General features: G+C 37.1%; 3 protein-coding genes across 14 annotated transcripts in view; all 3 read left to right on the top strand.

Moving 5' to 3' along the window:
- Positions 1-453: 453 nt before the first annotated feature.
- On the top strand, positions 454-19,235 carry chkb (choline kinase beta). 9 transcript variants are annotated; one of them, XR_012393725.1, is made up of 12 exons: positions 454-1,120; positions 3,174-3,282; positions 3,485-3,598; positions 6,499-6,632; positions 7,575-7,679; positions 12,470-12,528; positions 12,660-12,744; positions 13,237-13,345; positions 13,990-14,212; positions 14,875-15,400; positions 15,534-15,615; positions 17,808-18,793. XR_012393725.1 is itself a non-coding variant. In NM_001100012.2 (11 exons), the coding sequence occupies exons 1-11, from the start codon at positions 714-716 to the stop codon at positions 17,862-17,864; spliced, it is 1,356 nt and encodes a 451-aa protein (NP_001093482.1). The 9 variants fall into 9 exon arrangements, 1 of the variants encoding a protein (NP_001093482.1); XR_012393724.1 differs by having other exon boundaries at positions 13,990-15,400; positions 17,808-19,235; XR_012393727.1 differs by having other exon boundaries at positions 14,044-15,400; positions 17,808-19,235.
- An 84-nt stretch (positions 19,236-19,319) lies between these two features.
- On the top strand, positions 19,320-27,014 carry LOC101886608 (kelch repeat and BTB domain-containing protein 13). Of its 4 annotated transcripts, none has more exons than XR_012394299.1 (4): positions 19,320-20,167; positions 21,179-21,904; positions 22,266-22,561; positions 24,250-26,686. XR_012394299.1 is itself a non-coding variant. In XM_005159018.6 (4 exons), exons 1-4 carry the CDS (start codon positions 19,889-19,891, stop codon positions 24,587-24,589), a joined length of 1,650 nt encoding a protein of 549 aa, XP_005159075.1. In that variant the 5' UTR covers positions 19,320-19,888; the 3' UTR covers positions 24,590-27,014. The 4 variants fall into 4 exon arrangements, 2 of the variants coding, with proteins under 2 accessions (XP_005159075.1, XP_068070976.1); XM_005159018.6 differs by having other exon boundaries at positions 22,261-22,561; positions 24,246-27,014; XM_068214875.2 differs by having other exon boundaries at positions 22,261-22,561; positions 24,250-26,688.
- Positions 27,015-27,206: 192 nt separating this feature from the next.
- The window catches only part of cpt1b (carnitine palmitoyltransferase 1B (muscle)), a 20,630-nt gene continuing 20,414 nt past the window's right edge, over positions 27,207-27,422 (top strand). The window contains exon 1 of the mRNA NM_001328192.1: positions 27,207-27,422. This exon is cut by the window's right edge and continues 96 nt beyond it. The gene's annotated coding sequence lies outside the window, so the exon portion shown is untranslated.

Raw genomic sequence — 27,422 nt, forward strand, 5'->3', positions numbered from 1 at the left:
ATAAAGTTCTAATTCTACTAACTTGAGGCTAACTAAAAGCCATAAAATGCAAAATATACACAAATATGAATAAAACAATCTAACAATTCCCACTTTGCAATAAATAAAATTTAAATGTATGAATATTGCATTATTAAACAGGCCTATTTTTTTCTAAATGCTTCTAAAACGTTTTAAAAACATTTAAAGTGTAATTACGCCATTATAAATAACATCTTTAAAGTATATAGTAAACATAGTTCAGTTACTCATTAGTAGATCTTACCGTAACACTAATTCAACACACTACTGTAATACAGTTTGCTAACTTGACTACATTTCCCACCTCTCATTGTAGTCGTCTTAGAACTGACCAATCATAGGTCTGAATTCATGGGGGCGGTACTCAAATTTGGTTGTGTGACGCATTCTCCAAAACTGATTGGTTAAAATAACTGCCAATCATCTAAAGACGATCCGCAATGACAACGCTAGCGGTTACTTGACTAGGAAGTAGTAGAAGTTGTAGTGCGAAGATGTTTAATTAACAGCCTTCAGGATTTCTTAATACGTCGTAGCCGGTCATGTGGAAACATAGCATTATTTTTTGGATACGTTTAATCGACCGGTAGTTTCTCTCTCGCCTTAAACGTTGTTCTGTATTCGCGGGCATATGTTTCATTGTGCGCTAGTGATAGCGGTAACTTACATGTGCGTTAATTCATGCTCGTTTAATGCTGCTTCTGGGGCGTGTCGGAGCACTTCGTTATAGCGGTTCCGTTCTCTCACTTTCTTTAATACACATTGGATTTCTAGCGCGTAAGATTATGAATTCTGGCCAGACAGTGAAGTGCTTGAGTGATACAGCTGGAAATGTGGGCATACGCGTAAAGGATGACGCGGATTCGGACAGACTCGTTGGTGGAGACTCGCTGATGGTGGCGGAAGAAAGACACCCGAGATCGGCCAGTCCCAGAGGCACAAACGGGGATGATGACTCCGAAGCGGAGTCCCACCAGGACGGGCGTAACGTGGATGTGGACCCGGATACCAGGAGGAGGGCGTTCAGCTGGTGCCGTGACTTTCTGTCCGGGTCATGGAAAGTTATAACGGAGCATGACTTCCAGATTAAAATAGTCAGGTAACTTTTCAGTAAATATCATACAGTTATTTAGTGTTAAATGCTGCTAGATCTGGGAGTTGTCTGGTTTCTACTCTGCACAATGTATTTGTGAATAAATAAATGAGTCAAATGTTACAGTAAAGATTATACTTTAAAAGAAGTATACATTTTATGATCATTTGCTACATAATTTGATCTCACTTTAAAAATGGCAATGACTCTATTTTTTTTCCCATCAAATTAAATTGACAAATTATATTATTTATCAGCATATATATACACGATTACACCCCATTTAAAAAATGAATATTTTTATCCATTTCTCAGTGAGTATGGGTAATATATATTGTTCCATTTGAACAAAACAGATTTAATAAACATATATTTATTAAAATAATATTTTAGGCACACAATATTTTTAGAAATAGAAAGATAATACATTAAAATTTATGTGAAATATTGCAAAAAAAAAATGTTTCTCTTGATTTTTGCTATTTAAAAATAATAATTATTTAATATTTTTCCCTAGCATATAAATTTGGGTTATTAGTTTTTGAAACATTATTGTACGTTATTTTGTTAGATTACCTCCAGATTTGACTTCAGTACTGAATAAACTAATGTATATGCACAAATATAATATTGTAAAGCATCCTAAAGAAAATATTAATTTTAATTGAAAGATTTGTGGGGGGTGTACACACACACACACACACACACACACACACACACACACACACACACACACATGAAGTTGAAATCAGAATTATTAGCCCCTGTTTGATTTTTTGTTCTTTTTCCTTTATTAAATATTTCCCAAATCATGTTTAACAAAGCAAGGAAATTTTCACAGTATGTCTGATAATATTTTTTTCTTCTGGACAAAGTCTTATTTGTTTTATTTTGGCTAGAGTAAAAGTAGTTTTAAATTTTTAAAAACTATTTTACGGTGAAAATTCTTAGCCCCTTTAAGCTATATTTTTTCCGATAGTCTAGAGAACAAATCATCGTTACACAATAACTTGCCTAATTACACTACCTGCCTAGTTGACCAAATTAACCTGGTTAAGCCTTTAAACGTCACTTTAAACTGTATAGAAGTGTCTTAAAAATATCTGGTGAAATAATTTTTACTGTCATCACAGCAATGATAAAATAAATCAGTTATTATAAATGAGTTATTAAAACTATTAGAAATGTGTTAAAAGAATCTGCTCTCTGTTAAACAGAAATTGGGGAAAAAAATAAAACGGGGGGCTAAGAATTCAGGGGACTAATAATTCTGACTTCAACTATATATATATATATATATATATATATATATATATATGTGTGTGTGTGTGTGTGTGTGTGTGTGTGTGTGTGTGTGTGTGTGTATATGTGTGTATGAGTAAAGTGTCTTCTGACCTGTACTTGAGATATATACAGAAGTCATGATGATACTACTTTTTTATTGAATTTTAAATTAGTAAAAACTTATTCCTGATAAAGGAGACACTGAGGGCTTTGAAAGCAAAGTATAAAGATTTAAAATGACAATTAATTAGTATTTATTTGTTAGCTGCACCATTATCTTCATTTTAAATGTCATCAAATCATTCTCGTCTTAAATATGCCTGACAGAATATACTGGCATATAAACTTTTGTCACACTATTGAGTATCTTCTGTAAATAATGGTAAAAATGTGTAATAATCATTATGTTTTGTTAAGAAACATAATGAATCAACAATTTGTATTAAAACTTTTTACCACCATGTTTAGAAACTCCATGCTTGACCTCTTTGTTCAGTCCAGTGGATCTTGAAGGTTGTTATATGAGCAACTGATATTATTATCTCGAGGACTTTAGCCGTACACTTTTCTTTTTTTTTTACATTGCTTAAAAATTGACTTTCAATGTAGGTTAATCAAAGTTATTTTGTATTGTTAACAAGCTGCTTTGTAATGATAAAAATTGTGAAAAGCAATATACAAGTAAACGTGAATTATTCTCTATTTTTCTTTATTACCATGAAATCTCCCTCAGTTGTAATCCATGACTAGAAATCGCTCTATAATGTATCTGCAGTGGAGGACTCAGTAACCTGCTGTACATGTGCAGTTTACCAGATGATGTTAAGCCGGCCGGGGTTGAACCTCGAAGAGTTCTGCTCCGTATCTATGGGGCCATTTTACAGGTAGGCCACGCTGACATCATCATAAGTCAAGTAGACCAAAAATCCTGCTGTGAAAATATATAAGCTGATAAGAGTCTGTATATTGAACGAGATGTTTATTGCCCAGCGTTGTTTTTCATTGATCTTATATAACTAATGGCTATCTAATCATGCTATGGGTGTTTGCTCAAAGGCATTAGTCTCTCTATGTTCAAACACACAGGGCGTGGATTCACTTGTTTTGGAAAGTGTGATGTTTGCCATTTTAGCAGAGAGAGAGTTGGGCCCGCGTCTCTATGGCATTTTCCCAGAGGGTCGTCTGGAGCAGTATTTGCCCGTGAGTCAAAAATCTAAGATACTACATGCATGTTGTAAAGTTAAAGTTTCAACACAGCTACACTCGAATAATGCAGTCATGCCACAAGTTTTAGATGAAACACTGCACATTCAGCCCCTTTCTGCAAGTACACAGTCCAGTCAAATTAATGTAACCAACACCTACTTTCAACGTCAGCCAGAAATGGTCTGGGGAATGTTTTCATGGCATGCCCTGGGTGCACTCATCATTGTGGAAGGCACAATGGATCAATGGAAGTATGTTTCTGTCCTTGTGGACCATGTCCATTTCTACATACCTACATGTTTTTTCCTCAACATAAGGGTATCTTCCAACAGGACAATGCATTACAGGTTTAAGTGCATGATTCATAGAGCACCAGGATGAGTTTACAGCACTCATCTGGCCCTCAAACACACCAGACTTGAACCCAATTGAGAATCTGTGGGACCACCTTGATCAGATTGTCTTTGCCTTGGATCCTCAACCATGTAAACTGGTTGACATGGCTTTTACATCCCTATGAATGACCTTCCAAAACCTCATTGACTCTCTTCCTGCCCATCTTACAGCATTCTGTGCTACGAATGCTGGTTATTTTGGCTTTTGACAGGTGGTCACATTAATGTGACTAGACTCTATATAATGTAAGGGTGTTACATTATATAGACCCCCCTTAACTAGGGTTGTAACAATATACCGGTATGACGGTTTACCACGATTTGAACGTGCACGATTATCATACCATGAACAATTGCATATCAACGGTTTTAACCCTTAAAGACCGAGACAGCCGCCCGCGGCTAAAAATAAGTATTGCTCTTAAATGTTTAATAACTTTTGATCCGCTGATCCGATTCATACAATTCAAAGATTGGCATAAAGAAGAGAATCTCAGCTTTCCAGTGCTGCATCACATAACATTCGCGGACTTTCAGAGGCTCCGGAATCAGTGCGGTTACGTCATCAACATTTGACAACGCTGATTTGACAAAGAAACGCTCGTCACTGTGTCTCCGGACAAATCAGACATGATACATTGATGCATTATCCCTCCTCCATGCCCAGATTGGTTCAAACTCGCTATATCACAACCAATAAGCATAGGTTTCGCTTTTGTTTGTGGACCAAGCTTTTTGAACAACACGGAATGAGAGAAAGGCATACATTTATGCGCGGCTAAATAAAGCGCAAAAAAAAAAGTTTGGCATGAAATAATTCTCATACTAAGTACTTTTGCATGCACAGCAGCACAGAAACATGACAAAACAGTGACACAGCAAAGACGAAGTGCTGCTCTTGCTGTTTTTAAAAGACGCAAATGAAGATGCAGCGGTTTGTCAGTCTGCATTGCAGACAACCATATCGAAATCCATATTCATAGACAACCATATCCATGCTGGCACATAAAACCTGAGGATGTTCCATATTGAATCTAGTTTCGTTATGTAACTATTTATAGTATAGTAAATATTTATATCTATTTTTTACTGAGGATTTGCACCATGTTTATTTGGACTTTATTTGGACTTTGACACATTATTTATTATTTTCTTATTTTTATTTGTTCATTGTAAGTGGTGTTGTTTATAGTAACTAAAAATATATTATTTGGAAAAAGTCAAATTTGCTTCACTGTTCTATTATTTTGTAACATTTGTAACATACCGTATACCGCGAAACCGTCAAACCGTGGTATTGTTTTAGACGATTATCATACCGTGAAAAATTCATACCGTTACAACCCTACCCTTAACTGAATACTGTACTGTAGTCCACCATTGTTGCTTTTCTTTTAGTCAAGTATTCACTCATGTCTATGTAGAACTGAACACACAATACGCATACAGATTTGCATAATCATTTTCACATAATAGCAAAGACTAGGGCTGTGTGTTTAATTAAAATCAATTCGCAGTTTGAAACGTTGCGATTAGCTAATGGAAAGAGGCTGCGAATTATATGTTACTTATCTTCCCCCACCCAGAGAAAATGCAAGACTGCCATCTGTGTGTGACAGTTTTACTAGCCAATTGAGTGAGCACACTTTCGTTCTACCCAATCAAAATTGTGAAACTGAACTATGAGGAACATCCACAAACAGGAAAGTGCGGACAAGTGGGATGATGGCGTCTGCCACTACAAAAGCATTGATAAGCGAACAGTGTTGCCAGATTGAAATAGTTTTTTGTGGGTAAAAAATGGCCTAGGCGGGTAGTGAAAAATTGGACAGTTTTGCAACGGCGTGCCCGCCAGCCCCGGCCTTCATTTATAAACCTGTTATGATCTCCCAAAGAGATACCATAACCCCTGTTCTTCACGTACAAAATACAAAAACATACAACAGTCGTGATCTCTCAATAAGACCTCGGGTTTTAGGTTTTGGGCTGGAGTCACTCTGCTACATCTGGCAACACTGTAAAGGAATAATATCAAAGAAAAACAGGACGTCTGTAATATGGGAATATCTTGGTTTCAAAGTCACAGACACTGAATAAAACCAGGTAATTTGTAAGAGCTGTCGTAGAATTCTTGCCAATGCCACGAGGAAATACAACAACCAGCACCTAAAAAAGCACCACAGATGGCTATATGAGGAGTATCTTGCTAAAAAGTCAACTAAAAGTATTGCCAGTGACACTCAATCTAGTAGCAAGCAAAGTACAATTTCAGAGTTGTTTGCTAATATTACTTAATATCTTTTCAGTTCAGTGACTACAAAATTAAATCGCAAATCAAATCAAAATCACAATATCGGTCAAGAAATCATTATTATTTTTTATTTTTTTCCCCAAATCACAAAGCCCTAGCAGAGACCCCCCTCCCCACCAATGCATGCATGCATGAAAAGTTTTCTGTTTCTAAGTGAAAATGATGCAATATCTGCCCCTCTTCTACAGAGCAATCGTTTGCGTACAGAGCAGCTGTCATACTCTCAGATCTCAGCCGAAATAGCCAGTAAGATGGCACGATTCCATGGCATGGAGATGCCATTTAACAAGGAGCCCAAATGGCTGTTTGGAACCATTGACAGGTAAATGTCATCAGTTTACCTAAAACCCTATGGTTATGTCAACACACATAACCTTCCTGCTTTTTACGGTCTAAGGTGATATGTGTTATTCTTAAATGCATGCATCTATCCTAGATAAATATGTGGATTAATAATATTATTATTAATAAAAATAAAATAATAGTCTGAAAAGATAAGAGCTAATGTGATCTGGAAAATACAGACATTTTGATGACACAGAAATCAGTTTCATAATACTTTCAAACAAATAATAGAATTTTAAAATGGCTGATTGGAACTTTTGACAGGTAATTGTCTTATAAATGTCTTCAATTTACCTAAAAACCCCATGGTTATGTTAACACGCATAACCTTCCTTTTCTAATACAAGGTCAAAGGTGATTCTTCAATGCATGCATTTATCCTAGATAAATATGTAGATTAATCATCATAATATTATTTTTAATAATAATAATAAAATTAATCTATAATCTATAGGGATCTATGTGACCATTGTGGGTGCACACATTCTGAAATCAATGCTCAAACAATATATTGTGCAGCCCTAGTTTGTAGTTCTTTACTAGTCCATATTTAATTAGCTGTATTACAATTATAAATGAGACTAACACTCTTGTGTAGATCTTAAATTTCTTCTTAATGGTCTATAAAATGTCTTTAAAAGCTTTCTATTTGATATGGTGAAACATGCATAAACCCTGAAAATGGGTTTATAATAATTTACTGAAAAAGATATTACTAGTCGATAAAACATAGAAAGACAGTCTGAACTAGTTTAATCTGGAAAATAGACATTTTGATGACACTTAATTTAGGAAGTCATCCACGATCTTCTAAAATTATATTTGAACGAAATAAAGAGGAAATTTTTTTGGTGTGTGTGTGTGTGTTTTAATAGGCTTCAGTATTTAAATGACTGTTTGCGTTTGTCCTTCTAAACAGGTATATGGATCAAGTTAAGACATTGAAATTTGTGCGTGAAGCTCACATCAAGAAATTCAACAAGCTGATGAAGTATGATCTTCCTGCAGAACTGGAAAGTCTGAGGTGAGAGAGATATGTGCAGTGCATAAAAGAAACTGAAAGGATATTTGGAAAACATGCCGCCGTCACAGATCAAGTACTCAATATATTCAGTTTTCTCTATGTAAACAACACTGTTCAAAGTTTTGGGGTCAGCAAGATTTTTTCAGGACTGCATTTATTTGATATAATATATTTAATTTATTAAATATATTAAACAATTTGCAAAGGCAGATTTTTAGGTGCCATTACAAGTGGTGTAAAGTAACAAAATACAAATACTTACGCTACTATAATTGAGTAGTTTTTTCAGAAATTGTAATTTACCAAGCAGTTTTAAAAATTTATACTTTTACTTTTGCTTGAGTGCATTTTTAGTGCAGTAATGGTACTTTTACTCCACTACTTTCCTTCAACCTGCAGTCACTGTTGTTTCTTGTCTATGGGGATTGGCTGAGTAGAAAAATCAGTTTTGTGATTCCTGTTCAATCAAATCCCTCATAGAAGGTAAATCTCATCATAATGAACTCCCTCAAGACATGGGCAATATATAATTGCAGCAAACTGTTTGTAAGCATTAAAAAATGTTCAAGATGTCCAAAATCTTTACACTTATCGACCCGGAGACTGTTTTCAACATGTCACTGATAAAAAGATGACGGATATTTACTTTAAAGGGCCATGAAACCCCCTCGTTTCAGCAGGGTGTTTTCACACCTCTACTATGGAAAAAGTCAGAAAAGTGGGCGTGTCCAGCTCTGTTTAGGGGGGTGTGTCGGAGGAAGAAAAGAGGCTTGGTGTGTGAGTGTCTATTTGGGTGCGCTGAATTTTAGAGTCAAAACACACAACCACAGCGGACAATGTGACTGTGTTTACATGGACATCTGTTGTCGAATTATTTGCCAAATTATTAAATGGTGGACTTTAACTGCAGTTTGGCTCTTTCATTCAGGGAATTCATTCATGTCCCTCCCGACAAACGAGATATTTGATTCGAGGAGCTGCTCTAAGCGTGTATTTTTCATGCAATGTTTGATACCGCACGGTGAATGAGAGAAAAAAAAACTCAGCATTTCCCGGAAACTTAGATGCACACGGCAGGTAGCGTCAGAAAGCAGCGTGTGTTATTCCGGTCACAAAATCCAACACGAGGTTATAGTTTGGTTGTAACTGTTAGTGCTAACTTGTTTACACTGGTGCAATAGTTTGTTTGATACGAATAAAATACAAACTGAATAAACAAAGAGCACTGGTTGCTCACTTACCAAATCTGTAGAGACAGGACAATCACCAGCAACTAGAGCCGCGTCTTTATTTAGAGGAGACCACAAGCGAATCCAGATCTCAGCGTTTGCAGATGAGAACAGCTCTCAGGTGAACAATAATCCTCCTTAGACACGTAAGTTATTGTTGTCAAGCGTCGCGTACACTGTTAATCCACACGTGAGTCTGCGCTCTCACAGAGAGAAAATGAAAACAAAACTTAACGGCAGCAAACAATAAAAGCAACACTTCACGCTTGTTTTGCCAACACAACATGGCGTCTCTGCCGTCTACACTCTGACAGCAATGAATATTAATGAAGTTGCACAATAGAGCACGCTGATTGGTTTGAACCAAGCCTTACTCATGCATTAATGCATCACACTGTAAGACGTAATAAGACTCACTCTGGCACAGACGCCCAGTCTGCACGCTGGAATACAACGCTATTATGTCATGGTCGTGACGCAGCTTCAAAAATTAGTTTCAAACCGGAAATACGAATTTGCTTGAAATAACGCAAAAACAACCAATTTACACTTTTTAGTGAAATATAGGTGTCCTAATAGTGTTTTTAGCAGTGTGGGACACATATACGACTGTCAACAGCTCAAAAAATGTGTTTTGGTGTTTCGTGACCCTTTAAGTTCCCCGAAATGGCCTAAACACTCAGCAAGCACTGGCGTTGTACCTCAACGTCAGTAGGGTTTTTGCATTTTGTTTGGAAACAAACATTGGGTTGATGTCAGAACACAACCGATGTCAATGTCCAACTTAAAATCAACCAAATATCAACATCTGATGATGTTAAAGCTTGTCTATTAGATGTTGGATTTTGGTTGCCATCCCTGATGAATAATATTTGACCATACCATACTTGAAACCGTATTTGACGTCAATATGACATTGGTTTAAGATGTTAGCTAGACGTTGGATTTTGGTCACTTTCCAACACAACCTGAATTGAATTTTGGTCACCTGACGTCAAGACCTAAATCTAACCTAATATTAACGTCTTATGCACTACAGAATGTTACGTTTACACACATCCACAAATTAGATGTAAATGCATCAGCTTTTTACAGCGTAATACTCATACTACTTTGAGTAATATTTACAATAGGTATGTTTACTTGCACTGTGTTTTTAGGCAAGTCTTGGTACTTTTACTTGAGTATGATTTTTCAGTACTCTGTCCGCAGCTAGCCATTACTTTAGTCTGTAGGTCTCATGATCCTTTAGAAGTTGTTCTAATATGTCAATTTGCTTCTCAAGAGATCTTGATTATCATTGCTAAAAAATGTTGTGCTATGTAATATATCTGGAAACTGAAACATTTTCTTTCTTGTTTCGTTAATAAACAGAAAGTTCAGCATTAATGTCAGATAAAAACCTTTTGTAACATGATGTACTGTCACCTAAGAACTTTAAGGTTCTGTCTGACATTTTTGTCAAAATTGAGTTATTGACATATTCTTATTAAATTACAACTAATTTAAATATCATTTAATTGATAATTGTTTTTAAACATTTCAACAATTACAACAGACATTTGATCTGTCAAGTACCCATTTTTTTATATTTACAAGCTCACAGTTCTGCCCAGAAGAATTTTATATCATTTCCTATTGAACCACCAACTTCCCTGATAGAAACCTTTTTTTCTACAGAACCCATTTATGAAAGGAGGAATTTCAATTATATATAATAAATTATCTGAGTTAGAAAGTGATGTTTCATTAAAGCATCTCAAAATGGCATGGGAAGAGGATCTCGGAGCAGAAATTGGAAATTGGCTATGGGAGGCAGCACAGGAACAAGTTTGTTCTAGTTCTGTGTGTATCAGGCATGGTTTAATACAATTTAAGATTCTGCACCGGCTCCACTTGTCTAAATTAAAGCTCTCTAAGATGTTCCCTGCCGTAGACCCACTGTGTGACAGATGCAATCAAACCCTTGCATTGTTTGGTCGTATGTTTTGAAGTTGTTCTAAAATTGTTGATTGTTGGATTTCAGTTGTTTAATTTATATCAGAAGTGTTGGGAAAACACATATACCCTGAGCCTATTTTAGCTATGTTTGGTGTCAGCGATGATGCAGATTTATCTAATAATCAACGTACAGTGATTACATTTATAACCCTTTTGGCACGTAAATTGATTTGACTAAATTGGAAAGGAAAAGATCCTCCACGGTGCTCCACATTAATAAAGGATGTCATGTCCTGTCTGCAACTTGAAAAGCTAAGGTTTTCCCTAAAAAATAAAACAAAGAATTTCCGTGTAATATGGAATCCATTTATTGAGTACTTTAACAAGAGAGCAGTGATTGAACCCTTGTAAATACACCTCAAATACCCCCCTTATTTAATTCTTTTATTTTAATTTAATTTTTTTACTTTTTTCTCTCCTCTTCTTTCTATTTTTTTGCCCCTTCCCCCCACTTTTCTGTGTTTTTTAGATCTCATACATATAAGCTTAACATGATGTTACAACTTTGTGCGTAAAAGAAAAAAGTACACATCATTGGCTGCCTGTGCAATTCAGAATTGATTTTAAAGTGCTTTTATTGGTTTATAAATCCCTCCATAATCTAGCCCCATCCTATCTCTCAGAGCTGCTTCATCTTTACACTCCTGTGAGATCTCTTAGGTCAAGTGAGCAGAATCTTCTTTCAGTTCCACAGTCTAGGCTGAAACATAGAGGGGACAGAGCTTTCTCTGTGGCAGGTCCTCGGTTGTGGAACCCCTTGCCCCCTGAGATTAGAAAGGCTCCAACATTATCCATTTTTAAATCGCTTCTTAAAACGTACCTTTTAAGCTTGGCTCTTTAAGATTATTTTAATAGTTTATTCTACCACTATTTTTAAAAAATATATTTACAAATGTTTCTCTTGCCTTATTTCTATGCTTTTATATTGTCTTTTTATTTCTTTTTACCTTGTCTAATGTACAGCACTTTGGTCAGTCTTGTGACTGCTTTTAAATGTGCTTTATAAATAAATGAACTTGAACATTATGAGATTTTTTTTTTTTTAAGTTGTTTACATTTTAAGTCTTTTTATTTAAAAAACAAATGTTACACACATACTGTTTGCTATACGGACCGCAAAAACTTTGAAGCTCAATATCTTAAAATCATTCAGAAGGCAGATAAAACCTTATAATTCCAAGGTGTAGATATGTCTTTATTATAACTTTTGATTATGCAACATTGCAAAATAAAAGAAAAAAAAAAATCTTAGAACTTTTTTTTTTTAACCTGTTCCAATAAGCTAATGAAAAGTAGTGTATGTGTATTTGCATGTTAACACCCTTAATCCAGTTCCAGGCATCAGTGATTTACACACTTACAGGAAGCTGCATTCTGCACATACTCAGCCTGCTTGGTCAATCACACACATGATTGTGTAACACTTCTCTGAATGAAATGCTTTCGCGTGTGTGTGTTCTGTTCCTGTTCTTTCTATTCAATGTGCTTTTATACAATCATTTTAAAAGCAGCTTGATAAAACCAATATAATGAAGTAAGACATTATCTGTTTTTGGTCAGGTCACTGCTGGCAGCTACCCCCTCTCCTGTGGTGTTCTGCCATAATGACGTTCAGGAAGGTACAAGATCTCATTCACACATGCATGCCAGCCTGATCTGGTTATCTGATATGGGTCTGCCAGTCAGTTGTGTTGTACCATTATGCAACACATCTGCCCTTTCACCTATAAAACCATACTCTGTTCTGCAGGGAACATTCTCATGTTGGACGGCCGGGAGAATTCAGCTGACAAGCTAATGCTTATCGATTTTGAATACAGCAGCTATAATTACAGGTAAAACTGCAGTATGTGCATACATGTGAATAGGGGTGATGCAAACAATAGCAGGATTTCCACTGGATCTTAATGTAAAACAATTCATAATCAAAAAGGTATTATATAAATAGTGGTAAACAGGTCTTAATTGTCCTATAATATCCTGTATCTCTATCTATTAATACTCATTTTTTTATTTGGTTGTAGTTCTTTCTTAGCCCATATTTAATTAGCTGTATTACGATTACAAGTGAGACAAACTTTCTTGTGTAGATCTTAAAAAATCTTTCTTAATGGTCTATAAAATGTCTTTAAAAGCCTCATCCTTGATATGGTAAGACATGCATAAACCCTGATAATATAGATTCAGTGGTACTAGGTGGTTGTAATCCTATGCCCTCATTTAAATTAAGGTTATTGGCACCTCTGGAAAATGTCAATAGCATTTCTTCAGTTTAAGATGCGTGCAGCTTGGATAACCTAAACTTTTATTTTGCCCCCTAAATGCAGAGGCTTTGATTTTGGGAATCATTTTTGTGAATGGATTTATGACTACACATATGACCAGTGGCCTTTCTATAAGGCAAAGGTGGAAAATTATCCTAACAGAGAACAGCAGGTGAGTCACAACCACCTACACTTACTCAGCCTATCATTATTATTCTTAATATTATGGCAGAATACACACACACACACACACACACACACAAATGTATATATAGATCAAATCTATAGAACGATACTGTCAAGTAATTATCTACATGAATAAAATATCACAGGGTGAAATGTAAAATGAGGAAATCAAAGACTATCCTGTATTGGCAAGTAAACATGTATATATGAAACATAAAAAAAAAAATCTAATTTTAAGTTATTTTTGTCCCTTTTATACTGGAGGAGATGGATACAAATTTCCTAAAACATATACATTATTATTAAATTAAATCTGCACAAGCAGCCTAGCATCAGCACAAATTATATATATATATATATATATATATATATATATATATATATATATATATATATATATATATACTTTGAGCATTATTTGGATTGTTTTTTGTTTAACCCGTGGATATGTATGTGTTGTACACATACACTCGCCGGCCACTTTATTAGGTACACCTTACTAGTACAGGTAGACCCTCTTTTGCCTTTAGAACTGCCTTAATTATTTGTGGCATAGATTCAACAAGATACTGGAAATATTTCTCAGAGATTTTGGTCCATATTGGCATGATAGCATCACAGTTTCTGCAGATTTGTCGGCTGCACATCAATGATGCAAATCCCCCATTCCACCACATCCCAAAGGTGCTCTTGGATTGAGTTCTGGTGACTGTGGAGGCCATTTGAGTACAGTGAACGCATTGTCATTTTCAAGAAACCAGTCTGAGATCCAGTTATGCTGCTGGAAGTAGCCATCAGAAGATGGGTACACTGTGGTCTTAAAGGGATGGACATGATCAGCAACAATACTCAGGTAGGCTGTGGCATTGACACGAAGCTCAATTGGTACTAATAGGCCCAAAGTGTGCCAAGAAAATATCCCCCACACCATTACACCACCAGCCTGAACCATTGGATGGATCCATGCTTTCATGTTGTTGACGCCAAATTCTGACCCTACCATACGAATGTCGCAGTAGAAATCGAGACTCATCAGACCAGGCAATGTTTTTCCAATCTTATAATGTCTAATTTTAGTGAGCCTGTGTAAATTGTAGCCTCAGTTTCCTGTTCTTAGCTGACAGGATTGGCACCCGGTGTGGTCTTCTGCTGCTGTAGCCCATCTGCCTCAAGTTTGGTCATGTTGTGCATTCAGAGATGCTCTTCTGCAGACCTTAGTTGTAACGAGTGGTTATTTGAGTTACTGTTGCTTTTCTATCAGCTGGAACCAGTCTGGCCATTCTCTTCTGACATCAACAAGGCATTTGCACCCACAAAACAGCCGGTCACTGGATATTTTCTCTTTTTCGGACCATTCTATATAAACCCTAGAGATGGTTGTGCATGAAAATCCCAGTAGATAAGCAATTTCTGAAATACTCAAACCAGCACGTCTGGCACCAACAACCATGCCACGTTTTAAATCCTTTTAAAATCACCTTTTTTTCCCATTCTGATGCTCTGTTTGAACTGCAGCAGATCGTCTTGACTATGTCTACATGCCTAAATTCATCGAGTTTCTGCCATGTGATTGGCTGATTAGAAATTTGCACGGTGAGCAGTTGGACAGGTGTACCTAATAAAGTGGCCGGTGAGTAACTAGTGCAGCTGTCATTTGGTAAAACTGACATCTAGTGGAAAGTTTTAGAACTGACGTGACACAAAAAGTGTGTCAAAGGTTAACCCAGTAACTCTTCCATAGAGGTCAGCCTGACTGACACAAGGTTAACATTTAACAGTGTAATATGTTTTTGCCTTAATGTTTATATAATTGGCGCAATATTTATTTAATTGACACAATATTTGATTTTAAGATTTCAATCCTGATGTGAAGTCATTGGAAAGTCTTTTAAGATATCTGATATCTAGATTTAACAAAAAAAAAAAAACATGTTATATTTGTTTAGTTACATTTTATCAGACACTATCTGTCAGAAAAAGGGGGTGTTTCACCAGCAGACCAGGCCAGGATAGAAGAGGACATGATCATCGAAGCTAACCGGTAGGAATCGTGTTTACTATTAGACTTTTGTTGACATAACATGGGAAGAACATTTGCTGAATTTTCACCTCTACCTAGTAACCTTTCTCTCTGTTTCTCTTTTTATCTCTCGAACTCGCATGCACACAAACAGGTTTGCCCTTGCGTCTCATTTCCTCTGGGGTTTATGGTCCATTATTCAAGCTAAGCTCTCCAAAATCGAGTTTGGATACATGGTAATCTTCTAAACACTGTATCATTACACACACAACCTCAAATTTCTTATACTGTACTAAAAATTACAATGAAATTACCTGAAACACAAATCAAATTTATTGCATATTATTGACCCGTGATTAAATGTGATTACACTAATTTTAATTCAAATTATTTTTAAAGTGAATTAATTAATCTAAAAAGATAACATTTTTAAAAAAGTAAAATATTAATATTTAATTTTTAAAAGTGATGTTACTTTACGCGTTACTCAGAAAAATGTTATTATTAAACAGCTTGCGTTGCTTGTAATGCGTCACCCTTAACACTGAAAATAGTAAAAGTTTATAATAATTTAGCAGAATCCTATCTTTGTAGAACTTTCTGACCCCAGAGTTATACATGTTATATTTACAGATTAATAAATGTTTACAGCAGTGTGTTTGCTGCTTTGGGCTGGGCAATTAATCGAAATGTAATGGAAATCGACATTCTAAATCAATAGTCGATCTAATTTTCCTGGTCATTTTTTTTCAGTTGCTTACCCTACTGAGTGTGGAGTCACGTGACCCCGCTCTGTCTGTTACTTTTGTCTTACTTTGCACTACATTGACGATGATTGGATGCTGTGCCAGACATGCCTCAAGACGACATATTTTCCATTACATTAAAATTCATATTTTAATTAAAAATTTTTTTTTTACAGAAGATACAAGAAATGCATGGTTTAAAATAATATGTACAGGATATACAAGAGTTATTTTATTTAGAAGAGATGCTGCTTATTTTCTACTTCTAATAAGAAAAACACTGAAAATAATAAATAATATTTATTTTCATTTTTTCACAAAAAAAAAAAAGAGTGTTCGTTTTAGGCAACATATGTTTAAAATTCAGTTGTTTAACGTTGATGTTCAATAAATAATCATAGATAGTAGATAGTGTGTGTGTGTGTGTTTCCTTCAATTACAGTATTTTCAAATCAATTAATGCACCCTTTATTCAAAGATCTCTCTCTTGTGATATGTGAGCACATTTACTCAACAAAACCTGTCTGGGAACTGTGAGGACAAAAAAAATAAATAAAATTAAATAATCGTTCATTAAATCACAATCGAGTTAAAATTTTCAATTAATTGAAATTTAGATTTTAGCCCAGCCCTCCCGCTACTTTTGTAATTTTTCTTATTAGTAAAAAAAAATCACTTCGTCCCTTTTTATTATTATAAGTCAAAAAGGCAGCTAGCTCTCTGCAACTCTCACATGGTCGCCCACTGAAGCTAAGCAGGGCTGCGCCCGGTCAGTACCTGGATGGGAGACCACTTGGGAAAGCTAGGTTGCTGCCGGAAGTGGTGTTAGTGAGGCCAGCAGGGGGTGCTCAACCTGCGGTCTGTGTGGGTCCTAATGCCCCAGTATAGTGACGGGGACTCTATACTTCTCAGTAAGCGCCGTCTTTCGGATGAGACGTTAAACCGAGGTCCCGACTCTCTGTGGTCGTTAAAAATCCCAGGATGTCCTTCGAAAAAGAGTAGGGGTTTAACCCCGGCATCCTGGCCAAATCTGCCCACTGGCCTCTGTCCATCATGGCCTCCTAAACCTCCCCATATCATGATTGGCATATCATCACTCTGTCTCCTCTCCACGAATCAGCTGGTGTGTGGTGTGCGGTCTGGCGCAAAATGGCTGCCGTCGCGTCATCCAGGTGGATGCTGCACACTGGTGGTGGATGAGGAGATTCCCCCCCCATTGTGTAAAGCGCTTTGAGTGCCCAGAAAAGCGCTATATAAATGTAACGAATTATTATTATTATTATTATTTAAAAAATTATAAATATATATACACTGTCCATTGAGACATTCCCCTTTTGCTTTTCTTCGATGTGTTCAAATTAATCAATGCATTCTTTCATTGAATGTGGGATTCAACTACATTAATTTAGCAATTTTTTAAAAGGCTAATTCTTAAAAATAAAAAGTAATTCATTGTTTTGAAAAGTAACTCAAAGATCATTACTTGTTTTTTTTTTTTTAAAGTGATATGTTACTTTACTCAATACTTAATAAAGTAATATTAATACATAACTTGCATTACTTGTAATGCATTACCCCAACACTGGTTATGTATACAGTACATGTTCATCACTGAAACAACAGGCCTTGACAACTAACTTCTTCTTTAACTAACTATCTATTCCTTTCTGTTTTTCCTTAAGGATTATGCACAGCACAGGTTCGACACCTATTTCAAACAGAAGAAGCTCATTTCCTAAAATTGCACGTAGAGTGTGGACTTCAGGATCTCCTGTTGCAACACATAGTTTAGACGTGGATTTTGTTTTATTATTATTTTTTAACTATTTAAGAGAGGGCACAGTACAAAATGAATATGACTGAAGAATGGTTGACCTAACCTGAGATCTTAGGTCTACAATGTTTTATAGGGCTCTTCCCTAATAAAAAATGACAAATTTGCAATTCTTGATTGCAATCTTAATATAATTCATTTACTGCTTGAACCTATACGAGAAAAACTGTAAAATGTATTTTATTTATAATTATAATAGCTGCTTTGTTTTTTACCTTATCCTACACGTGTGGTCAACTGTTAATTATCAGTTAATATCTATTGATTCTATTAAGAATCAGCCTGCCCTTCATCGATTCTGTGTAAAACCACAGGGTCCAAATAATATCTCTGCATTTTAATGTCCTTGTTTCATTTACTACCTTTGTCAATATTTGTTTGTTTATTTATGTTTGTTTATTCTGTCATTCTGAGGAAAAAATGGAGGATGGGAAACTATTCATCCTCCCCCAGAGTTGGGAAGAACTACTTACAACTATCATGTTGCATCCATATATCTACAAACTGTGAAATGTATTGCACCCATTTTTTTAAGCTCAGGATTTCCATGTTAATTTGTTTCAGAATGGCACATGAACTACTGTTTCTTCGTCTTGAAATGATATGGCTGTTTTTCATTTAGCAATTGTAAAAAATATTGAGCTTTGCCTTTTTGCATTTTCCTTAGGATTTGACCAATCTCTGCTCTGCCATATTGATATGTAGCAATAACTATCTCTACAACCGTCTTGTATTAATTGTACATGCACATCATTTCTTGAGGTTAAACTTGGCTGTATGTACTGACAAAATGCATCTGTCACATTTCTAAATATGAAGAAGTGCTAAAGTTTTCCTTTGTTTGAATTGTTTTATGCTTATTTTAATATCTGTTTTATTTGTCCAAAGCAAGTGTAGTTTGTTTAGTTCAACAAAATGTAAAATTAATTTCTACATGAACTAAATACAGCGAATGGGTGGGATCATCACGTTCAAAAATACTTACAGTACTTTAAAGAAATCAAATTGAGAGCATCTGACGTGTGATGCTCTTGTATTTGTCTGTGCCGAATAAACACTGAGGAGTGTTTTGGGGTCAGCCACTCTAACAAGCACCCAGCCTCATATTCTTAATATGATGTTGAAATGGTGTAGTTAGAACTAATGTTTATGATTTCTGAAACTGTTTTGGCTAATTCAGGTTGTACTCTATACTTCTCTCTGGTTTATTTCTGTTTGTTCACTGACTGAAAGCATCCGATATTTTTGATCATTAAAAAATTAACAACAACAAAAATCAAGCTGATGTATAAATGTCATCTTTGAAATGATTTCTGTTTATGTGTGTTTGATGGTTGACGTCTAGGAATAACCCAAAACTAGACTAGTCATCAAATAGATAGATTAGATGGAGTTAAAATGTGTAGTTATTCATTTCTGTTTATTTGATGACTAGTTTAGTTTTAGCCTATTCTTAGATGTCTATTAAATTTTCACTGACAGCCCAAATTTAGCCTTCTTTTAGCCAAGACAACTATGTTTAGACGTCTATTAGACCTCTATTAAAAACAAAAATATGCTTGCTGTGCATTTTTTTTTAAATGTATTTTATTAAAGGTATAAAACTATTTAAAATGTTAATGTTTTTAGTGCTAGAATACACAAATGTATATAAATAATAATGCAATCAAGCATCATCAGTTACCAGCCATCATGGTTTACAGTGTTATAAATGAGTAGACTGAACAGAGCGGCCTGTCATATTTTGTTTCCTGTAGCAAAGACTTCTTTAAATAGCTCTACTGCGCTTGCTCTAGCACACAGACGCCATATTGAGCCATGAAAACAACCATGCATGTTCTACCATAAAAACAGGCTGGAATATCCTCCATCCACCTTGGAATAGCATGACCCTATTGCTGGGATTGTGAGTGCGGCTTCTTTAGACTGATGTCACTGAACATGGCTAATATAAAGCATGTTATTGCTCTGGTTTTAATGTATTTTTGCACATGGATAAAGAGAAGTTTAGAACAGATACAGAGGTGTCTTTACTCCAGAAGCAGTTTAAACTGGGTTCACTTTGGACAAGCAGAATCTGATGTTGTGGAGGAGAGGTCTGATATCCTGCAGTCAGAAATCTGGAGAACAAATGAAGACTACAGGACCTATCGGCACCAGAACGATGGACCAATGGTGATGGTGCAAACCAGCACACATGTTTTCCATGTGAGTAGCTACACAGGAATGCAAACCAACCATGGCCTGTATAACAATACTAGGCCACAAACACATGTGTTGCATCTAAAAATCACCTCCTATGCCAGGAGTGCCCAAACTTGGTTCTGGAGGGCCGGTGTCCTGCAGTTTTTAGATCTAACTTGCTTCAACACATCTGCAGAAATTTTACACCTATAAGAGCTTGATAAATTAGTTCAGGTGTCTCTAATTAGGGTTGAAGCAAAACTCTGCAGGACATTGGCCTTCCAGGACTGAGTTTGGGCACTCCTGCCCCATAACCTTATATATAGTGCACTCTTGGAGGTAGCACTCCTTTGTAGTGGTAAAACCATAGTTCTGAAGTGCACTCAATCAATCGCAATGATTGAACCACAATAAGTGTACAACTAATGTACCCTCAGCTAGAAAACAATGCACTGTACGAGTTTGCACACTTAATGAGTTTCCAAGTCTGACCGCTTCTGCAGTGGAATGCTATTGGTGTAAGTTTCTATATAAATGATTGAATTAAAGCAATATTTTGGATGCCTCCTGGACACCTACCTAGGAAGGTTCCAGGCATGTCCTCAGTGAAGACCTAGGACATGCTGGAGGAACTATGTTTCTCGGTTGGCCTGGGAACGCCTCGGGATCCCTCGGGAAGACCGCTGCCCCGTGACCCGGCCCTGGAAAAGCGGTTAAAAATGAATGAATGTATGAGTAATGATTGAATGCATTACAGATATCAAAACACTTTGTTTCATTATTAATGGACAACTCTTTAAGTGTTAATTACAATTAAAAATATCACAAAGACTGACCAAGAAGTTTCAAATCGAATTCGTCTGAGGGATTTATCAAAAAGCAAAGCACAAACAAGAACTCCACTCAGTGCACTCAATATTTTTCATTCACTCTTTTATGCGAAACATAATAATTAAACTAAAGTAGGGAATAGTGAATGAGGGGGGTGATTTTGGATACAGCAATGTGGTAATGCTTATTGGCACTTACTTCCAGGTGGATCTAGAGAAGCTTGCAGATTCCAGCGAGTACTTCAAGGCTCTCTTTCACTCCTCCATGAGAGAGACATCTGAACGACTGGTACACCTTGAACATGTTCCCGCTCCAGTCTTCCACAACTTTCTACAGTTCTGCTTCCTTCAGAGGTTTTGTGTTCCTGACACCCTCCTTGGAGAACACCTACGGGTGAGCACCTACTTTCTGGCTTCTGGGTTCACTTATCGTCTTCTTACTGCTCTCTCTCAAGCACTAACAGAGCAGACTTGCTTGGGCTATATCGAGCTGGCTGATGAACTCTGCAGTGAGGAGATCCTAGAAACTGTGCTAACCTACCTGAGCAGGTATCTACTGGAGCGTCCACACCTGAGTGAGGGCTTGGATCCACACCTTAAAGCAGAGGTTCTGAGATTAAGGTCAATAGGAACTCCGCACTTGTGCTGCTTGAGGAAGGAGAACTTGACCTCAGGGAATGACCTGGAAACAGAGACTGCTAGAACAATCTTCTGGCTGAAGGAAGATAGGGATGATGGGAAATGGAGTTCTCTTACAGATCTACCCTTTTGTGCAGATAAGTGGTGCTTCACTACAGCAGTTCTCTATAATTACCTCTATCTAATAGGGGGTTATAGACAGCGTGTAAAGAAGGGATATGAGTTCAAGATGGCTTCTTTTCGCTACAACCCTTTTACCAATCGATGGGTATCAACAGCTCCTTTGATTAAGGTATAAACGTATGCTCACATGACTATTATGTACAATACAATAGATAACAATATACATGTTAATTGTGTAATTATCTACTCTTAAAATTTCTAAGTGGTCGCAGGCAGAAAGAATTTAAGTACTTGACCAGCTGAATAACCGGTGTTAGATTGAATTGAGCTGGTTAGATCTAGTATACCACCTCTGACCAGTGGACACCAGTCCACCATTTCAGGACCTAAATATAATACAGACTTGCACGGGGACATTTAAGTCAGGAACTTATTGTTCTTTTACATCTTGTTCCCTGATTAAAAATGTTATTGTGCAAGAGTTAAAGTCAAAGTTCAAATGTGACTGTCCGTTAACCCTCTCAGCACAGGCGTCACTTCAGCGCAGCAGTGTGTGAGGGGAAAATCTTTGCTGTGGGCGGCTGGTATCTGGATTCCCTTGTGACTCCTGACTCCAGCACTGGTGTATACACTGCTGTGGAGAGGTACGATCCATGGACAGATACCTGGGCATTCGTTTCCTCCCTTCCTCTGACAGACTTTCAGTTCAGCCTGTCCCTTTCTCATGACTCCCCACTCACAACCAGCCTAGGACACTGTCTTTATGTACTGGGAAACATCCAAAGAACTGGAGAGAAGTTGGTGCTTCGCTACGATACTAGACAAGGTACAGTATAGTCTGGTGTAGCCTAATCAATTATTATCTCGTATGCAGTTAATCAAGACGGTTTGCCTTGATTTAAGTTCCTTGATCAAGATGTTAGGTAACTCAAATTCATATTTACTGCAGTTCAAATTGGAGTGTGATTGTTCCCTGTGCCCCCCAAAATAAATGTACATGCACATTACATCCTGAAGAAGTAAACAAGGTGCTTTCACACACTTGCAAATCAAGCCACAGTTACAAAGCTACCAAATTCAGAAAACTTCCTGTATCAAGGGTATGAAATCCTATGTAGTCTCCTGAAATGTTATGAAATATTCACAGCTGATGTGGTGAAACAGCAACTGTGACATGTGATTGACTGGAATATTTTGAGGTTGAAAGTGTGACATTTCTCAATGAAGCAGAACTAGCCACACTAAGTAAAGTGATGTCAAATTATGCGTCTCGTCGAGGTAAGGGTTCTTTGATCTGCCCTAAGTTCACAGGTCAGAGGTTCAACATCTAGTGGTATTCTAGACAATGGCTGTTTCTCAATTCCAAGAACGCAGAGAACGGACTTGTGTTCTTGTGGAGAGCGGTCTTGCCAGGTGTCCTCGGAAGAACGAACTCAGGAGACCGCAAGGGCAGAGAACGCGTCCTTTGAGAAATGGGATGCTGCGTTCTTCCTGATGGTCACATGACCTTCACGCGTTTTAAATGGAAATTATTTAACCATTAAAGCATCCATACAACAATTTATTGTTTTTTCCCCTCTTAAAAAAAATTTACTTTGCATAAAAACATTATAAATATAATTTGCACAATATAAATAAAACACATTTTAATATGAATTTCAGCAAACAAACACCCTTAATGTGTTTATTCCTTTATTAAGATGTTCATGGTAATGTTTACTTTCACCGTTTCCTTTACGGAAACTCCTGAGGTAAATAAATGATATCTCTGAACTTTAATAATGCATCTAAATAAAATGCTGCGCTTCCCACCTTCAGTCACAATTACTTCTGGGACTTCCAGAGCGAGTTCGGTGCTCAAGTCTGCATCAGTGCGTCCTCGATATCAAGATCACATCCGGGAAGTTTCACGCGTCCTCTGTACTTGCGGTCTTGGATATTGGAACTGAACTTAGGCAGCTGATGATGACGTTGCAAGACGACGCAAGACCGCTGAAGAATGCATATTGAGAAACAGCCATTATTTCCAAGTAGATAGTAGAAAAACTCCCAATTCCAAGTTGTCTGGAACATAGCACAAGTTACCAAAAACAAACCCCGTTGGTTATATCATCGTCATGTTTCGTGCCACTCTTGACATACTAAAAATCTGAAAATAACCGGAGAGGTCGAACATACATGCCCAGGGAGTAGTTTGTGGTTTCACTCGAAGATCAAGTGATGAAAGTTCCAATAAAATCAGCTCAATGTTGGCGCCAATAACCTTGTATATATACATATACTGCCACTTTTGACAACCTGAGTTCGAGTCCCAGCTCAAAGACCTTTCCCTATTCAATCCTAATAAAAGCAAAAACACCAAAAAACTAATCTTTAAATAAATCCTCTCAAAAAAGGGACATATTTACAAATAATGCATTCAGGATCACAAGATTCATTTAGAAAACAGATACAGTGAATATCCATTCATGATGATGTTAACCTGTCCCTCTCTTCTCTCTTCCTCCCAGATAGCTGGTGTGAACTGCTCCCCACACTAACTCGCTCTACTGCAAATGTCCCCATCTTGCATTTCTTGGGTGCTTCCAATAATCAGCTGGTTGTAATTGGTGGGAACAATTCTGAAACCATGCTGACCTCTTTCTGTGTGGACTCTCAGAAGTGGGGCCAAATAAAAGCAATGGAGAAGACCACTTTACTCGGCCAGGGCACCATTCTGAACAACAAGCTCTACATGTCAGGGATAAAAGACAATTCTGTAGTCAAACTGAATCTGCATTCTTTGTCTCTCGGTCTTCTTCCTCCACTTCCCATTTCTACCTGTTATGAGAGCATTTTTCACCTCTACTTCTAATGTTTAAATACAAAGAATTTCCCATCCATTTACAAAACCTGCCTAAAGCAAGGATGTCCAATCCTGCTCTAAGGAACAAAGTTCTGCTTAGTTTAGCTTTCATTAAGTAGGACATGTTCCTGTATAAACTTCCATGTTGATCCTTTAACAACATGCCAATCAGAATTAAGGGATACGTTTACAGTTTATGTTATTTTTTGGGCTTACGGTTAGGTTTATGCACTTCTACATGACTGTTATCCAACTATTATTCCTCTCTGACTTTGGGAGTAATTTACAGTTTTGGTTGGGTTTAGGAGTAGGGAATAGGGATGAATTACATTTTCAAGAGTTCACCCTTAGCTGATGATGGATAATAAAAAGCATGTTTGGCGTGCTGCCCCGGGTGAGAGCCCTGAGCTCAAAAGATCCTTGAGCCCGGGGCTCCCTCCCATTTGAAGGGTGAAAGGGGAGTTTGAGCTTGGGTGGATCTCGAGAACTCCCCTGTTGTAAGTGACAAATTATGGATTACTGTGGAAATAAACTGCTGCCTAGAGCTCGTCTAAAGTGCCAATTTGGTTTATTCAATTCACCTATAATCGCATGTCTTTGGACTGTGGGAGGAAACCGGGAAACCCTGGGGAAACCCACATGAGCACGATGAGAACATGTAAACTCCGCACAGAAACGTTAGCTGGTCTGGTAAGGACTCGAACCAGTGACGTTCTTGCTGTGAGGCAACTGTGCTAACCACTGGGCTGCCATGCCACCCTGTCTAGAAGGGAAGGAGGAATAGGGGTGGAAGGGGTAGGATTCTTTAAAACGAAGATACAGAGCTAAGAAATTCTGGTTATTTATGGTGAGTTTGGAATTGACTGATTGGTGGATCATGTATTAGCTCATGCTGAACCAGCCATGTTCAATTATAAGTCTGCACTCCTCTTGAAATTAGTTTGTAAATAAGCAACTCTTTGAACAAAAATGATGTTCCAGGATCAACATAGATGCTGCGGTCACACTAAAGTTTGTGTGTGCAAAATTCTGTCGTACGGCGCTGTGAAAAGGGGTGGTTTTAAACAAGATTATTAGACATTAAAAAAAGCGAGCGATTGCTCAATGTTTTAAATTTCTGTCCAGAGAGGTCATGTTTTGATCTTCGATTGGTCTCACACAGTCAAGTGACGTGATTTCGCAGGTCAGAGTTCACCAAGCTTAAACTTTGCACCGCATCGAACAGCGAAATGTAACGCATGACCCCATGTTTCTGGTCTGATGCATTCGTGTGTGTATAAATGGAAGTCAATAGGGAGAAAATTCAAGTGTGACCGCAGCTTAAACCTAAAACTTTTTTTTTAATTATTTAACATAATTATCTAGCCTAACTTCATTCCCTTTCTTCGTTTTGGAAGAACCTCCCCATCCATCCCTTTTCTTTAATTCTAAGATCGGGCGACATTGCAGCTCAGTGGCAAGCACTGCTGCCTTACAGCAAGAATGTTCAGCAAGAAGGTTGCTAGATCAAGTACTAGCTGAGCCAGTTGGCACTTTCTATGCAAAGTTTACATGTTCTCCCTATGTTCACGTGGGTTTTCCCTGGGTACTCTGGTTCCCTCCCACCGTCTAAAGACATATAACACAAGTGAATTAAATAATAGTAAAAATCACAAAAAAGTTTGGCAGCCTATTTCCATATAGTCGTCTTACTAATCAAGGTATAGGTTAAACGAATCAGGGGAGCTCTCGAGAACTTTCTGATCTCGTATCCCTCCTAACGCTCATTGACCAGGCGGGAGCCTTGGGCTTATCTATCTCCGAGCTCAGTGTTCTCTCCCAAGACAGCTTGCCAAACCTGCATCTAAGTGTAAACTCTTGAAATTTAGTAAAGGTAGTGAAGGAGACTTTGATACTCTTCAAGCGTTTATTTAGTGTTGGAGTCAAACTTTTGAAAGATCACTTATTTAAAAGCAAAACATGTTCAGAATACATGTTGCTGCCGCATAAACTTTATTTGGTATAATTACAGTTAAAGAAGAAAGAGTGTATAATTATTTTGTTGTGCTCGCTGAATATGACCTTTGTTATAATACTCAGGATTAAAGGTGTTCAACAACATTTTGCAGAAACTATTGTCATTTTTGTTTGAATATAGGCCAAAACTGCTTATGTTATGGCTATGTATAACTTCTCGAATCCTCAAGCAAGTAAAAGTAAAATCAGAGAGGGGATACTGAGATTTCTACTGAGGGGGCTTGCATTAGTAAGTCAACAACTAGCAAGTTTTCTAACAAAACACAAAAACAACCTAATTATAATGATAGCCAAGCCAAATGCAAAAATACAATTACCCAACAAGTTCCTTGTTATTCAGTATTTAAAAGCATGCTTTTTAGATGTCTGACCTTTTACATAACACACTCACAAACCTCAATTTAATGAATATTTTCCCAAAAAAACATTACTAAAACAAATCCCTACATGTACCTAATGGCTCTCAGTCTCCTACAACCATCATCAGAATGCTCTGGCATGCAGCCATGGGATATTTCCAGCTGCACTGTTAAAAATCGGGCCTGTGTTTGATCATACAGTGTGTCCTGACTGTACAGCCACCCGCATAACTCTGCCCTGAGAGTGTCCAGTTACACATGCACAGAACGAGACTGCTTTTATGAGAGCTAATATGCAACAGGTAGTTCAGAGAGTACAAGAAAGCAAACAGTCACAGAAAACAGGGAACTGGCAAATAAAGGAAAACAGTGAGGGAGGGAGAGCTAGAAGAGTAGATATCTAGACACCGAGCAGCAGACTAACTCCGAGATTGCAAGAGGAGACGACTGAAGGGCATAAGAGTTAA

Source organism: Danio rerio, chromosome 18 (assembly GCF_049306965.1).
Source record: "Danio rerio strain Tuebingen ecotype United States chromosome 18, GRCz12tu, whole genome shotgun sequence".
Taxonomy (NCBI): Eukaryota; Metazoa; Chordata; class Actinopteri; order Cypriniformes; family Danionidae; genus Danio; species Danio rerio.